This window comes from Streptopelia decaocto, assembly GCF_964273445.1.
Source record: "Streptopelia decaocto genome assembly, chromosome: 3".
NCBI classification, from domain to species: Eukaryota; Metazoa; Chordata; class Aves; order Columbiformes; family Columbidae; genus Streptopelia; species Streptopelia decaocto.
In genome coordinates, this window is record NC_138656.1 from 104979301 (window position 1) to 104995782 (window position 16482).

Here is a 16482-nt window from a genome sequence, read left to right on the forward strand (position 1 = left end):
GCTTAATTCCTATTAAAGGAAAGTACCAAATGCACAAATTGACTTGATAAATATGAATATATGATAAAGTGTTCTGCTGAAATAGAACCAACACAAGCAGATAAAGCATTGCTTTTTGTACACTTGAAATGGTAAAGTAGCCTGAACAACTGAAAATTAATGCTTTAAGAGGTAAATTCAAGTAATCATTTAAAATATAATTAATTAAGAATGTTTAATAAAGCAGTTCACGTATTAAGAAATTAGGGTCAAGTCTCACAGTCCATACTTACGCAAACTTCACCAGGTCGTGCTGAGTTCATTTTGAGTAAGCATGACAAAATCTGTCTGTAAGTTATGTTCTTCTCCAGCAGGAAACCATCAGTAGAAATTGGGTGAACTTTCTTCATGACATCAATATTGCAAAGAGAATTGCAGTTTTATTTTAATGAATAACTATGCCAATATGGAATTTTATATATATATATATATATATATTTAATGAAATGATAGTAAAGATTCTGTGGAAAGGTTCTAGAGAATGTGGGCCTGCTGCTGAATGGGAATGGGGACATAGTCACAAAGACCAAGGAGAAGGCTAAGGTGATGAATGCTTTATTTTTTTTGCCTCAGTCTCTGCTGATGAGAGTGGCCTTCAGCAATCTCAGATCCTTGAACCTGTGAGAAAGTCCAGGGGAAGGCAGACTTATCCTTGGTGGAGAAGGAGCATGTTAGGGAATATTTGAACAAACTGGAGGTATGAAGGTTCTTGGGCCATGATGGGATGCTGCCACAAGTGCTGAGGTAGCTGGCTGTTGTCACTGCAAGGACACTGTCCATTTTTGAAATTTGGTGGTGATTGAGGGAGTTTTTTGGGGACTGGAAGAAAGCAAACATCACCCCTGTCTTCAAGAAGAAGGATCTGGAGATATAAAGGCCTTACAGCCTCATATCGATCATATTCATACTAGTATGGAAGACGATGGAGCAAATTAATGTGGAAATGATTTCCAAACATAGAAGGTCAGGACTGCAACTAGGACTGCTCAGCATGGATTTATGAAGGGGAAATCATCTGACTGACTTGGTAACCTATGATGAGTAGAAGTCTTGGTGGATGTTCTTTGTTAGAAGGGATTTTGACACTGTCTTCCACAACATCCTCATTGACAAAGTGATGAAGTTAAGAACTAGCTCAGTGGACTGCTGCAGGGTGGACTGAACACTCAGCAAGTTCACAGACAATATAAAACTGGGAGGAGCTGTTGACAGACCAGGTGGACACGCTGCCATACAGAAGGACCTCGACAGGCTGTAGAAATGGGCCAACAAGAACCTCATGAAGTTCAAGAAAGGGAAATGTTAAGTTCTGTACCTGCAGAGCAAAAACCACAGGCACAAGTACATGCTGGAGGCCGACTGGCTGGAAAGCAGCTTTTCGGTGAAGGTCCCGAGTGTCTTGGTGGACAAGATGCTGTGAAGATGAATGTGAGCCAGCAATGTGCCCTTGTGATGAAGAAGACAGACATAATCTGGTGCAGCATTAAGCAGAGCATTGCCAGTAGATCAAGACAGGTGATCGTTATTTTCTACGCAGCACTGCTGAGATAGATGTGGAGTTTTGGGTCAGGTTCTGGGCTTTCTAGTACAAGGATATGGACATACTGGAGTGAGTCCAGTAAAGGGCCATGAAGATGATTAAGAGAGTGGAGCATCTTACAAACGAGGAGAGGCTGAGAGAGCTGGGGCTGTTCAGCCTGGAGATAGAAGACTTGGGGGCTGTGATATGAAAGGAGAGTGAAAGGGAGAAGAACCAGATCCTCCTTAGTGGTATCCAGTGACAGGTTGAGGAGAAATGGACACAAATTGAAATACAAGAAATTCCATTTAAGCATGAGGGGAAAAAACAAACAAGTAAACCCCAAACCCAGCAAACAAAACAAACAACAAACTTTTTTTTCTTTTGTACAGCAAGGGTGGTGAAACACTGAAGCTGATTTCCCACAGAGCTTGTGGAGCTGCCGTCTATGGAGATACTAAAAATCCAACTGGACATGGTCCTGGGCAGCCTGCTCTGGCTGACCTGAGCAGGGGCTTGGACCCAAGGGTCTCAAGCGGTCCCTGCCAACCTCCGCCCTCCTGCCATTCCCTGAGCTCTTCAGAGAGTTCACCCTCAGTTGCATCTCTGTTTTTTTTTTTTCCAACACTTTCAATTTTGGAGCATCTGGAGACATACTGATCGCTTCACAAAAAAAAAGTAATAGGTTGGTTGCAGGTCTGAAGCACCTTGCTATATTTGTTCTTTATTTCATAAGCTTTAAAACTAGCACATTCCTCTCTACGGTACTGCAGGCTGGCTCCATTCTTGCATCTGCGTTTCATCATAGAGAGTACTAAAAGAGTCTGTATAAATAATTCTGTATTAAATAATACAGAATTTAAAAGAGAGAACTAATTTTAAATCAGTAACAAATATGGGAATAGAGCAAATATATAACACCCTCTAACTCTGTCTTTCAGTCGTGGCCCGTTTATGAAGAAGTATATGACAAAATGCTTGAGCTTGCAGCATTTTTAGACCTGCCTCGTTTTCCAGATATAACAGATAGCTGCTTTCTTCATCCAGACATGCTGTGCATGAAGTACTTGATGGAAGCTAATTTACCTGGTAAATATTTTCCCAAGCTCGAACTGATAAAATATTTCTTTGGTTTATTAAACTCTAGCAAAAAGACTTGAATTACTGCTTCAAAATTGCCCGCTCTTTGCCTTCTAATTTATACCTATTTAAGCTTGAACTGAAAGATAATTTCTATAGAAAGAACCTTCATCAAACATTTCCAGTATGTATTATAGGTCCAGATATGCAGGGGCACTCTGGTGCTGGCTCTCTATGGCTATGGAGTGGATACTTCACTTCAAATCTTTCAGTATCCATGTGAACTAAGAGGCACTAGTTGAAGTCACGTGATTCATTATCTTTAACTAAGTGATTCATGAAGTTTGGACGTAGTTCCTTAGCACTGGAATTGTCTCATATATAATATTGACTATATAGTCTGTGATATTACATTTTAGCATTCATTTGAGCATTAACGAGCAATGCTGTGTGACAGATGAGCTGCTGTCTCACTTGATTTCCAATTTAGTTTTGAAATAATATATCGCATAAATATTGAATATTTTTGTTTATCCTTCATTTAAGTCTTGAGTATTGAATTGCCAAAGAAAGACCAATAAGTCCTAGTATGTGAACTGTTTGTTGGGCTACCATACTACCTATCAAATACCACTGTCACTGAAGATGAGTTATGCAGACAAATAGCCTGGAAATTACTTTTTTTTTTTTTTTTTCTCCAAAGCATTCCGACAATTTATAGTTTGGGGAGTTTTATTGTCTTATTTTGCAATTAGTTACAATGAAAAAAGCTGCTTGGCCTTTCTGTTTACTCACAGTTGAATGAAGAGAAGATAACCAACAGATTTAGGGCTAAAGTTCCAGAGCAAAAATTCAGATTTTGTAGATTTACACTCACGTTGTGATCCTGTAGAGGATCACATTATTTTTCAGATTTTAGAGTATCAATTGAATCAAAGAAAAAGCTAGAAATCTGGCATTTTCAGATTTATTAAAGAGAAATAAAAAGCTAAGTACTCTTTGAAAATTACTGTAAAAGACTAATATATTATCCTTAACTTTTCCTTACAACTAGGCTATTCATCACATTGAAACAGTTTTTGTACAAATTGGAAAAGGACTATTGTTGTTGTCTAACAATTCCTAAAAAAAGCATTCAATTAGCAGTGTTTCTTAGGACGCTAAATACTAATGAAAACGCCATTTTAATTATCTGAAAGAAAAGAAAATATACTGAAAGTATTTATAAGAAAATCTGGTTTCTAGATTTTGTTCAGCTTTTACTTTTCTGTACAAAAGGACTAAAAAGTAGTTCCTACTGAACTCTCTGTAAGCAGCAAGCGAGTATAAAGGTACAGCTGGATTAAGGTTGTACTTAGTCATATGTTGCTAACCTTTGTGGAATCCAACGGTGATGTAATCAGCTCCTGTACTTCTTGCTGAACTGGAAAGGTGAGAAATTTGGGGGATTTGTATCTATGAAAAATAAGCACAGAGTAGTAAGAGACTATACAGATACCGCACTGCTGCTCTTGGAGCTGTAGTAGGATCTTTTTGTAGGATCTTTTTGGCATAACCCGCACTAGCGGGTGCGATTAGACTTCGCAGGGTAATGCCAGGTTTTTCCATGTGAATATATAATAAGTAGCACCTGTTTTCCATGTAAGCACAGTGAAGGTTGCCTAGTATTTTTTAAAATACCCAATACTTTTCAGCCTGAAAAAAATTGCTGTCTAATGGTCCTAAAAGACGTAAGCATAGTTTTCCTCAAATGACCAACGTATTTGCACTGTAAAAGTACTTCTAGCTTGTCTCAGCATACTCATTTTATATTTCTATTTGCATTAATCAGATGAATTGCATAATTGGACTTGTCGAGTGGTGAAAAAGATCTGTATTGGAGAAGCGGATTTCCTGACTCTTGTGCCTGGAAATAAGTCAACAAGAAAAGTGAAATATGATGTTCTTGCTGCTGCACTTATTATAGTTGTGCTCAAATTATTGTTTTTATTAGATGATCACTATGAATGGTAAGTGTACAGGCAAATCTGTAGCAAAGCCCAGATTTCAAATAGTGCAAATGATTGTCTTGGGTCATTCTTTCTTTAGTAATATTAAATTTATAGTATTTGAATTTTGATTAAGTTCAGTAGCATAAAACATACACCTGAAAGCATTTTAGATATCAAATTTATTTTTAAAAATCGACAGTTTTACTCTGAACCTTGGAATAAATTAAGGTGTAATTTTTGTTGCTTGTGTTTGAACTGCATGAGAACAGTGCAGTATTTGGATCTACAAAATAGCCTTAATTTTACTCTTTTTTTTTTTTTTTTTTAGGTTACTTTCAGACTTTGCTGAAGAAAGAAATAAAAATAACAAAGAAGGTACATAAATATTCTGGTAGAAGCAGCTTTATGGTTTTGTAAATGCCGTAACTTTGTAATCAGGCTTAGAAAGACTTGTTTCATTGATCATCAAAATCTGGTGTTGTCATTTATTCTTTTAGGGCAAATCTTTATTCAGAGAAAACAGATCTTGTTCACATAAAATCGTCTCAGTTTGCCTGCATAATTCTCATTGTACTGGATAGGGGAATTTGGTACACATTTTGCTGGGTACCTTTCTGCTTTTCCTTGTGCATGTTCACCTCTTATTTTAGAATTTTATGCACAGTAGGTGAGGATGAATGGATATGCAGTAAAGAGGGAACTCACTTTTATTGTAAATAGCAGATACTTATTAGGGGCATCAGACCACATTTATGATAAAATCCAAACTTGTTTAGTCTTGTTAAATAAAATGCCTTAGTGTGTAACATATTTCAGATGTAATCTGCTTACTTAGTCCAAATAATCCTGAGAGAGTGTGAAAAAGCTAGCAGCAATTAAGATGGAGGAGATAACGGTGTGAACATGGTTCTTTGAGGGCAGAAAGACCAAATAAAAGATTATAAATCTTCAGGAAGATGTTCCGTGGCCTGATCCAGATCACAGTTGGAGATAAGATCAAAGATGTATTACAGTGGTTTATCTTCTAAGCCTTCTGTCCAGTTTTGGGTCCTTTTTGACCCTTCTGTTACTTTCTGAAAATTTAAGTCAATAGTAAACTTGGCGTTAGCCATGTGTGAGCACAGTTACCACTGGATCTGGAGATAGTCATCACTGTTAACTAAAACTGGTAATTCTCATTTTCAAGTGGATACACAAACTTAGTTTGGATCTTATGTCTTTCCTTTTAATTTCCCTGGAAAACTTGAAGCATGTAATAGTGACGAGAGCAGAAGTTGTGCAGCTGCTCACAGGCTGAGGCGCAAAGCCATTGATCTCTTAATGGGGTTTCTCCCTTATTAACAAGTCTCATTGCCCTTGAGAATTAACAGCTCCTTCTTTGCCCATTTTTTTACTTTAAAATCAGCTGGTGCAAAATGATGTATATGCTGTGCTATGTTGTCCTGACCATGCTGGGGTGACAGCAGCTGCGCAGTGGAGCTGATGTGGGAATGTCTGTTGGAGCGCTGACGAGTGCCAGAGCTCTAAACTGCCTCCGGCGTTTTCCCAAAGTCAGTGTGCTGAAATGAATAATGGTTAACACTGAGTTTTCGAGATCCAGTTTATGTTGGCTCCATTTAAAATTTAACTATCCTTTCTCTAGTCTTTTTTTTTTTTTAATTTAAAAAAATAGTATTTCAGCTCCTACAGTTTTTCAAGACGGACTGGAAGCCGTACAGTTGGTTGCAGTTACCTAGTATGTCTGTGTGTGCTGTTCATAGAACATACAGGCAAACACAGTACTATTTATGTTCAAATAAAATGTGATTGACATGTATTTATGTATGTGTGTATCACAGAGCTGTGCATTTTCTAGTCAGCTCAGCCATAGGAACATCAGATGAGCAGTACTGGCCAGGTACACGGTTGTTATAGTGTAGCATCGTGTCTCTGACAATGGTTTTGCTTGTGACAGAGGCTTAATAATTCATAGGATGTTTAATACAAATTTCTGCTCTTCTCCCCATGCCCTTCAACTGCCATCCCAGCAGTTTGGGAGTAGTTACATAAAGCCCTCGGGGTTTAAGGAGTTCATAAAAGTAGTTGTACCCACACCTTTGAATTTTAAGAACTACTGAAGGATCTTTGTTCCCTTCATTTGTCTGTTGCATTTGGAGTCCATCCGTATTTGTGTCAGGATAACTTGAACAGCAAAATGCAGATAATACAAAAAGTATGTAAGCTCGACTATAAGAACATGGAGTGATCTGTGGGGTTGTCATGTTCAGGGACAGGAGTTGGACTTGATGATCCTTGTGGGTCCCTTCCAGCTCAGGAGATTCTATGATTGTAACCATTCTGTTCACCATTCAGAACAGTTTAAACAGCTGGCTGGCAAAGAGGAGCATGATGCAAGCGCCGCATGCAGTGCAGCGGGGGTGATGGGGAAATGCAAAGCTTGGTTAATTCACAATGCAGATAATCCACCCACGGGTAATAGGAGTTGATTATATTTTAAATATATAATATATAAATCTATACTGTAGTTCTGTTTGGAATTGTTATACTTACTGTTCCTGGTTGTTCTGCTTCAGTCCTGTGCCCATTGGGAGTGTTGATGATAGATGGGCTGCTGGAATGCCACATGCCTTAATGGTTTTACATGTGCTGGTAAATATTTGTTCACATATCAATGAATGAAGTTCCTGTGCTCAAAAACATGGGAGGCTGATGCGAAGTGAATACGATTGTCTAGTTCATCCTTCCTGCCCTGTGATGTTTCATGGACGGTAGGATAGACAGCGGGGAGCTGATGAAACTGTTTGAAATCTTAATCTGAGCTTGTTTAGATCTTATTTGTTTAAACCTAAGCTTGATGTATAGTTTCACTAATCCCTTGAAGTCAGCTTTCAAACAGCTAAAGGCCACTTCACATTATGGAGATCTAGTTCACTCGGTAGAGAGAGAGAGGGTAGTTTCTTGCCTTAACTTTCAGCAAGGAGGGAAAATGTTTGTATTGTGCTAAACCTATGAAATCTATTCTCAGCTAAGGAGCTGCCTTGCACTTCCTATGACATGCTGTTCTTTCACTGCATTTCTGCATTCCTCTTTCTTACAGAATGGTTAGATCAAGTATGTCTTCTTAAAGCATGTAGAATTCAGGATAGGCTTGCATACAGGTGGAAGACACAGGGTCTAACTGCATGGAGACCACCTTCTGTATGTTACATGTTTCTTCGATTTCTTCCTAACCTAAAATGTGAATGTTTTATTCAGGTCATCCATATTTTGAGTTCAAAAAGTGGTACAAGGTTATAAAATGTTCATTGGATGCAGAGCAAAAGAAATTGGATGAAGAAAGAGCCAAGTAAGAGGTTTTAAAGTACTTTTCTTTTTCAAGGTAGATGGTTTTACATGAAATTCTGACCCTACAAAAATTTAAAAGGTTAAGAATCATTTCCATCTAGCAAGCTAGCATGAACAGTTTGAATCCCTATCTTAATTTTCTATTTACATCATAATGTTTATCTAGCATATTAATTAAATGATCATTTTCTGTGACAAGGAACTTATACAACTGAAAACTGATTACCGTACTAGCAGTATTTGTAAGAAATTACTATTCTTTTACTTGTTTGCTCCAACTTTCTTTTTTCTAACAATTCTTATGTCTCTTACTGGTAGGTATCAGTGGAGATGTGAAAAACCACTGTTTTATTCAGCCGACAAGAAATCTAAAGTTCTTAAGAGAAGACGTGAGTAAACTTTGCCTGTTCTCAGCAATGCAGAAGTCTGCACCAACTTTTCCCATCATAGAGAATCTGCAGCTCTGACTGTGATAACATTTACATCTTAAAATACTTTATCTTCTCTCTTTCATCTGTGGTTACAATTAATGTAGTACTATTTTACAACCCATGGCTGGAATTCTTCAGACATTTTCCTCATGCTTAACTGAAACTTCCTTTGCCAGTCTTCCTAATGACCTGCTGAACCTTGTCTCAGGCTGAGTACTCTGTCCTCATCCTCACTGGTTTGTCAGCTGCCTTTCCATAACCACGATCTTTGTGAATTGTTGTTGCTTTTCCATAGCTTTCCTGTCCCCTTTCTCCTTTCCTTCCTCGTGTCCTTTGGTGCGGATATCCCAGGATGTCCTCTGGTAGACCTTGCATGTCCCTCTTCTCTCCCACTCCCTCCTGCAGTCTTCTGTAGAAAGTGAGGAAGGCTTGTCTGAACTTGAATAGCCAGCTGTACGTGCTCAGAATGCAGGTACACCTACTTTATTTTAGCAGTTCCAGAAGTACTTAGGAGAAATTACTGGGTTTTATAGTGACATAAAAGCAAACAAACAAAACAACATAAACCCCACTTGTCTGTGGAAATACAGAAAGCCAGAATTTTATTCAAACAAATTAGATTTGAAGTTCTTCATTCTACATTTAGTAGTATCTAGTAAGCAGCAGAGATATTTGGAGATGTTCAGAGTGGCATGTGATATTTTTCCCTTTATATACTCTCTTACTTTCTGGAACTGACTGGTTCAGGGACTTCTAGACAGGTTGTATAGTCCTATTTGGTTTGAATAACTCATGTTGGATTTCTCTTTCAACAATCCCATTGAGGTTTTTTTGACAGAGTTGTCAGGCATTGGAACAGGCTGCCCAGGGAAGTGGTGGAGTCAGCATCCCTGGAGGGGTTTAAAAGGCTTTTAGACAAGGTTCTTAGGGACATGGTTTAGTGCTAGAGTTAGGTTATGGTTGGACTCGATGATCCTGAGGGTTTCTTCCAACTGGAACAATTCTATGATTCTATGATACTATGAATGTTCTTACTCTTCAAAATTTGGTAGGGGTGATCCTACGGTCAAGTCAAGTTCCGTGGAAGAACACATTTATGTTTATTTATTTCAAGCTGATCATTTGCTCAGATGCCCTTTAGTTCCTGCATTTATAAGCCAAAGTGAATAATGATTTATTGTTCACCATTTCTGAGGCACTCTAGATTCCTCTTCTGGCTCTGCTTCTCTTTGAGCGAGAAGGGGACCCCTTAGATTATGGAGCTTTACCTCTGGCTGTTGCAAGCAGGAATGTCACATGGTGCCATTGCAACTGGGCAAGATTCATCTTAAAACAAATTTAAAATAGTAGAGACCAGAGTGCTCTAGAACACTTAGGTGCCCCATACAGGTTTTCAGAAGCCTTTCTCAGCCTTTGCTTTTGATGTTAGATTTTAGTGTCCTCTTGAAAGAGAAGTTTCCCAGTCCTTGTATTACTTTGGGATGTCTTTTCTGCTTTTTTTTTTCCCAGTTTATGAATGAGTTTATTTGGTTACAGGTCATAAAAAGAAGTTGAAGCTGCAACAATGGTGGTTTTTAACCTGATTTTTATTCTAAGGAAAGAAGGCTTAGGCAGTCACATTATGTGTACTGATCTATGATCAGACCTTCTGTCCCCTCTCAGCTGTAGTAACTTATGAAAGTTTGTTGTTTTTTCACTAGCAGTGGGGGTTTGTTGTTTTATTTTGTTTTGTTTTGTTTTTTCCCCAGTTTAAATTTGCACTGTGAAGAGTTTAACCTTAAATCCATATGTGTATGAAACCAGGGTTCCTTAATTCTGGTACACAGGTAACCGCTCAAAAAATCTTTGCCAGTCCTAGTGATAGCATACAACCAGGTAAATACAGCGAAAGGCATCCTGGCCTGTGTTTTCTATGAGAATAAAAATACCAGCAGTATCAAGTGGATTTTACATGCCTTATTTGGGAAACACGTCTGAAAGATGTCACATTTTGAATTATCTTTCAAAATACTTCACTAAAGCATGTGACAGAGTTAAATGTTATATTGAATGGGGGAGAGAACATACAGACCTTCAAGTTTCCTCAGTATTCCTTGCAGAGGTTTCAAGAAAAAAAGGAAAAAAAAAGGCAAAACCACTCTATTTTCTTCCTGTATTATTCACCTCTCAATAGTATTGTAATACTTAATACTTTTGCCTTGTCTTTGTATCTCTTTGTACAGAAATGGTTGTGAACTTACAAAATCAGTTTGGCAAGCTGTTTGGTTCAGTGCGACCTGCTGAAAAGCCAAATCCTTCAAGTTTTCAGTTAAGTTGGTCTGAAGAAAACACAGACGGGAGTTGTTTTCATGGGCACAGCCTGAAGGGAATTTTGCAAGAAAAACGTGGTGTACTTGCAGCCATGAACCCTGACTATTGGCTGTGTACAGTTCAACTATGTCGCGAGAGGTAGGTGTTCAAATCTTTGTTAAATACATTTTGGAAAGTTCTCCTGAAAGCAAAGTGCCATCTATAGATTTCTACAAATAACAGCTATGGGGGGTGTGCACAGCTTTGTATTCACAGATAGTTAAAATTCATAGAAAGGGGCGTGTGCAGAATGGTTAGTCTTGCATTGGGAGTAGACAAACTGTAATAGAAGAGTGATCAAAGTGAGCTTTTGAGAAGAGACGAGATGAGACAAAATCAACAACTAGAGTCGCATGGTAAGAGTAGCAGTATGATACAAATATTCACTTCGCTTCCTTCTTTATAGTGTTTTGGAAAAAAGTTGCATGACATCTCTCCTGGGAAGGGGAAAACTATTCCATTCCTCTCCCCCCTGACCCTCCAAAAAGCATAGGAAACTAATTTTTAACTCACTGTCCTTTTGTGGTGGCTTTAATCAAAATTAAAATTAGCAGTCGGAGTTAAAATAAGCAGGCAATTAATGCCTCTAGAATGTGTTTAAAAAAATGAGTGAAAAGGACTCTATCACTATTTCGTCAAAGTATATCAGCAATCAAGTTGTATTTTTGCAAGCAGAAAAGTAAAAATCGATTTCTTTTATTGGAAAAGTAAAAGAAGAAATGTGGAAAAATAAAATATTTTGTGCTATTAAAGAAGTTTAGTGTTTGTCTTTACTGGACAACTGCTCCCAAATCCTGACTTCACAAGTGAAAGGGATTTTTTTTCAATTAAGAGTATATCAAAACAGTCGTGCTATTCATTAGTAAAATTATTTTCTTTAAAGGACCTAAGTAGCAAGGAGAGTGATAGCCCAGCTAATCCAGCCATATACAGAGTTACAGAGATATTTCAGTATCTGCCTGGTTTGTGTCAAACTTCTCACTCTTTAGTATCTTCCCCTTTTGTGCTAAATTCTGCAAAAATTGGTGAATTTGCTATTTGGTGGGTGCTGGCAGAGAACCGCTGCCAGAGACACAGAGCAAAACTTCTGCTGAGGGATTGTAGGAAGTCAGCAGATTTTACACCAAGGAATCAAATATATCAAAAATAGTGTTTCTCATAAACTCCCTGGGTAGTTTAGGGCTTCTGGATCACGTGCCAGATTTCAGTTCTGCCACTGGTTGTATCATTAAATCCTCATCCAGAAGATTGACATACCGGTGGGTACCAGTGGAAAATAGGAACTTTGCAGACAGATTGGATTCTCCTGAATTTCTCATGTGTGCGGGGTAGTGTGTGTGGTTTGTTTGGAAAGGAGGTCAAGGTACATTAATGTGAAATGAGATTTCATTAGCACATTGAATAACATCTTAAATCTTTATCAGGTATGTACTTCCAAACGGTGTGCTTGAGAGAGCAACAAGCCCTACAAAAACTTAGAGATGCATTCCTGATTTTTAAACATTAAATATTCCCCTTGAAAATAACTGGCTTTTACGTGTATGCAGTCTTTTCTGTCTTTCAGTGGATTTATTTGCTTATCTTTATTTTCCTTTTCACATTACCTTTCACATATCCACCGTGACAGAAATGGGTTGGAATAAGGTAAACACAGTGTTCTATTACAAGAGCTTTGGTTGTGTGGACTCATTCTTTTGTATGAATAAGAAGTTTTTTTTGAAGGGAGGAGAGGTAATAATCCTTTTACCACAAGTTTGCGTAAATCTTATGTACACACTGAATGAGTGGATATTTCGGTGTATGTTTGTGTGAATAATCTTTCATGCAAAGTCTGTTTTTAAGCCTACATTTTCATATGTAATATATTAAAATGTTAATGGCAAACTGTCATAGCTTTCATGAAACAAGATTTGAATTTAAATTCTTACTGGTTAAATTTCCCATTGTATCATTTGCAATGCAAGTAATTAATTATACATCTGACACTTACTTAACTTTGGAAAACATTGTCTGCTCCCTCAGATAGGAGGTTTTATCCTATGCAAGTGTTTGGTTTTACTTCTATTATACATACAAACTTAAAATCTTTCTCTAAAAATCAGTGTTGTCTAACTGGGACTTTAATCCCAGGACTAAGGTATGATTTCAGATCAGCAAAACTGAGATGGGTCAAATGGTTGGTAAAATGCTTTTATGTTTTCTTTTAATTTAAACGTGTCCATTTTAAACTGGATTCTAAATTGATGTGGTATAGATATCTTTAGGTGGTACTTAATGAGGTGTGTGAAAAATGTTGAGAAAAATGTATTTCCCTTGTCACATCTAAATTGAAAATCATTTGGCATTTTTTTAGCTCTTCAGAGATGCTCCTAGGGTAAATGGGACAAAACCAGCATAAAATGGGGCAAAAACGTGTGCATGTTTAAGTACTCTTCTGAAAAGCGTAACTCCAGTTGATCAAATAGGTGCTCTACAGCGAGGATGTAATTATGTGTTTGCCTTGGAATAAACAATATCACCCCCTTGCCTCCCCCCAGTGAAAACTGAGATTTGACACCTAAGTTGCCGTAAGAACTGCAATTGCTGAATGTCAGGGTTAGGACTAGGATGTAGTAAAATGTCTTGATTCATATTAGCCCAAAAATGCAGATTTGATTAAACCAACAACATTTCTCAGTGAAGATCAAATTTAGCAAATGTGTTGGGTTGTGGGGTCAGCTAATTTGCTCTGACACTGCCGAGATATCTGATTTAATTTAGTTTTTGTAAGAAGTCGCTGGCAGTTTTGGAGGAATGTGAGGTAGGTCAGGGATGGGACCTACAGTGAGAGAGACCCAGTTTCAGATTTCCAGTCTGCCAGACTTGGGGAGCCTTTAGACAGACTCCGCTCCCCAAAGTGCAGCTTGTGTGGCACCCCAGGACAGGTCCGTCTGTTCCTCCAGTTTGAGGTAAAATGTAAATGTTTGTTGGGCTAGAGAGAGCGAGCAAATGACTCTATACTCTAGTAATTAGCACACTTGCCCATAAATTGGGACAGACAGGTTCCAGTCCTTGTTCTGGTGAATATTTAAGGCTGCTGCTCTGAATCAGACAGAGGGGAAATTTTAAACTCTGCTTCCCCACATCCCAAGGCAATACCTAGTGAGCTAGAAGGTGCATAGAGCTTATATGGTGAATAGCACCTAAATCCCTGCAAGTGTAAAAGGTTTTGTTTTTTTAAAAAATTGCTGGATTTTATACTATTTTAAACTTACCCCTTTTAATAGAAACAAATTTGAGGCTAACCCAGAAAGGGGAGTTTTCCAACCTGAATTGCGGAACTTACTGTTTACAGAGCTATCTCTGCGGTCCATCCTCTGTGTCATCTTTTGTTCAGTCTGACACTGGGTACCAGCTAGTCCAGTCTGCTATTTTCATTAGATACTTCATCAATAAAATCGCCCCATCATTTTCCTTAATATTTTCACCATGAAAGCTACAAGATAATTAAGCAGAAGTCTGCTGTAGCACTGGTTACTTTCTGTCAACCTGGCCAATGTTTGCCCCAGTGCTTTCTATGTTACTCCATTGGCTTGAACTTCACTTTTCCCTCTTGCTTCTAGGTAGATATTTTCTATTTAGTGCACAAAGACAATGGAGAAAAAACGGATGGGTTGCAATCACATGGCGTAGTGTCAGGAGGAGGAGAGGGGACCTGAGGGAGAGTGGAAGAGAATGGAGAAAAGAGCCCGGGGTGTCTGCACTGGGCAGCCTTGGCAATTCTAAAGATGAGTTAAGGCAGCCGTTGTCACTCTCTGCTACATTTGCTAAAAGCTGCCAGAATGGACACTGGATCATTAGTCCTGCGAGGCAAAGAACATTTTCATTGCCTGGTTGAGTATGATCCTGATCTGTACTGGAACAAGCTCTACAGCCTTTTCCTTCTTCCCGTGTCTGCACCACCTCTGAGCGTGTCTCAGTCCAGTCCTCTGCTTCGGGGTTTTGCAGGAATGGATCCTTTCACTGAATCGACCAGAATTGTGATTTATGCTGCTGATAAAATGTTGGCATTTTCCTCTAATTACAGTCAAATGTATAAATGCTGGCTGAATACTAACTAAATACACTTATAATTCAGGCCTTTTTTTCTACCCGTTTCTTTTCAGGTCATGTGGTCATCTGGCTCATTACAGAGAAGTGGAATTTCCCCAGAGTTACCATTTTGTACTAAGGTTATTCTCTTTTCTTCTGAGGATACAGCCCTCTTCAATCCATGATGATGTGTGTCTGATAGAACACAAGCTTTTTAATAAAAAACTCTGTAAAAAGCCAAAATACAACACAGTCATAAGGAAGTAAAAAGGTCTAAAACTATTACTATTAATCACGTGTAAATTAGTTGGTTGGATACCAAACCATGGTATTACATCTAAAATTCTACTGATCCTTTTGCCTGCATGCATATTTTTTGTTAAGATAGTTAAGCTGAGATCTACTACTGCACTTTACTTGTGTCATTTTATCTATAATTTAAGTCACTGTTTTCCAGCTGGGAAAGTTACCAAGGAAACTGTTTATCACAATTTATTTCCTCACTGTGCATCAGAGCCAACAGGAAGCTATGAAATTACCGCTTTTTGGCATAATTGTACATACTTTGAGCGTGCTGGACAGCACGTTAGCATCTAATTACACTGTGAGATTTTGCAATTAAAGTATCTATTTTTTTTACTTACCGTTGTATGACAGCAAATATATTTCTAGAAAGTCATGTTTATTTTATTTGAAAAAATTGTGTTAATAAATAAAAGGAGCAGTCAGTCGATGTTTTTCTAGTCATCGTTTCTAAACGGGCTGTTGTGGAGTCTCTTGTTATGCCTGAGCCTCTCATTCACATTTTCATGTCCATGTTCCCACTCCAGGCTTCACAGATTTTGCAGCTACTTTTGTACCTGGAACTGTGCATCCTAATTCTTGTGCAACGGTAACTGCCAGGTCCTCCTGTCATTCTTCTTTTGCAAGGTTACTATTGTTTGAATGTCTTCTGATCATTTTATAATCCAGCATCTTCAGCAGCTTGTGCCTCAGCCATCCCACGAGTTTCTCATGCTCAGTCTTATTTATAAACTGTGTTTTTAAACTGTCCCAGACAACGTGTAAATGAGATTGGGTACTGCCACTACATTAAAGACACCATAACATATACATATGTTGAACAGAGATGTTGAGTAGATACCCAGATGAATATTGCTGCTTTCAGTTGAATGAAATAAAGTTCAGCACCTCCGGCTGTCAGTATGGAGTACAGAAGTTGACAAATCTGTTTGATCAAAGCCAAAATCAACAGCTGTTTCTAAGCATTATTATAGACAAGAAAAATGGTGTCTGTGGACTTTCAAAAGAGTAAGAGCTTCCTTCCTGAGCAAGGACTCCAGTGAGATGTTATCTGGGAAGGTAATCAATTGGACGAGTAGCCTCTTAGTATGATGGAAAGCTTTACAATTGGTTGCAGTTCAATCCGTGAATCTGTTGTCTAAAAATTGAGGACAGGCGAATGATAGCAGGGGAGATGTGCTGCCTGTCAGTAGCACAGTGATAAAGCAGAACAGACAGGAATGTTAAAGGTTAAGTTGTAATAGTTGCTTCGAAATACCAGCAACCCAGGAGGCTGCGCTGGCTCAGTAGAGGCAGGAGATAGTTGAGCATGGTGTCCTGGGTTAAGGCGACAGAAAAGACACCGTTTGGGTGA

General features: G+C 38.4%; 1 protein-coding gene across 3 annotated transcripts in view; it reads left to right on the forward strand.

Annotated features, from left to right (window-relative positions):
• Nucleotides 1-15556, forward strand: part of TAF1B (TATA-box binding protein associated factor, RNA polymerase I subunit B) — a 49363-nt gene extending 33807 nt beyond the window's left edge. For all 3 annotated transcript variants that reach the window (XM_082047638.1, XM_082047639.1, XM_082047640.1), the window contains 7 exons: nucleotides 2500-2647; nucleotides 4470-4647; nucleotides 4958-5004; nucleotides 7885-7975; nucleotides 8293-8363; nucleotides 10628-10853; nucleotides 14900-15556. In XM_082047638.1, the coding sequence (XP_081903764.1) occupies nucleotides 2500-2647; nucleotides 4470-4647; nucleotides 4958-5004; nucleotides 7885-7975; nucleotides 8293-8363; nucleotides 10628-10853; nucleotides 14900-15092 (954 nt within the window). In that variant the 3' untranslated portion in view covers nucleotides 15093-15556. The remainder of the gene's footprint in view (nucleotides 1-2499; nucleotides 2648-4469; nucleotides 4648-4957; nucleotides 5005-7884; nucleotides 7976-8292; nucleotides 8364-10627; nucleotides 10854-14899) is intronic.
• Nucleotides 15557-16482: the final 926 nt, after the last annotated feature.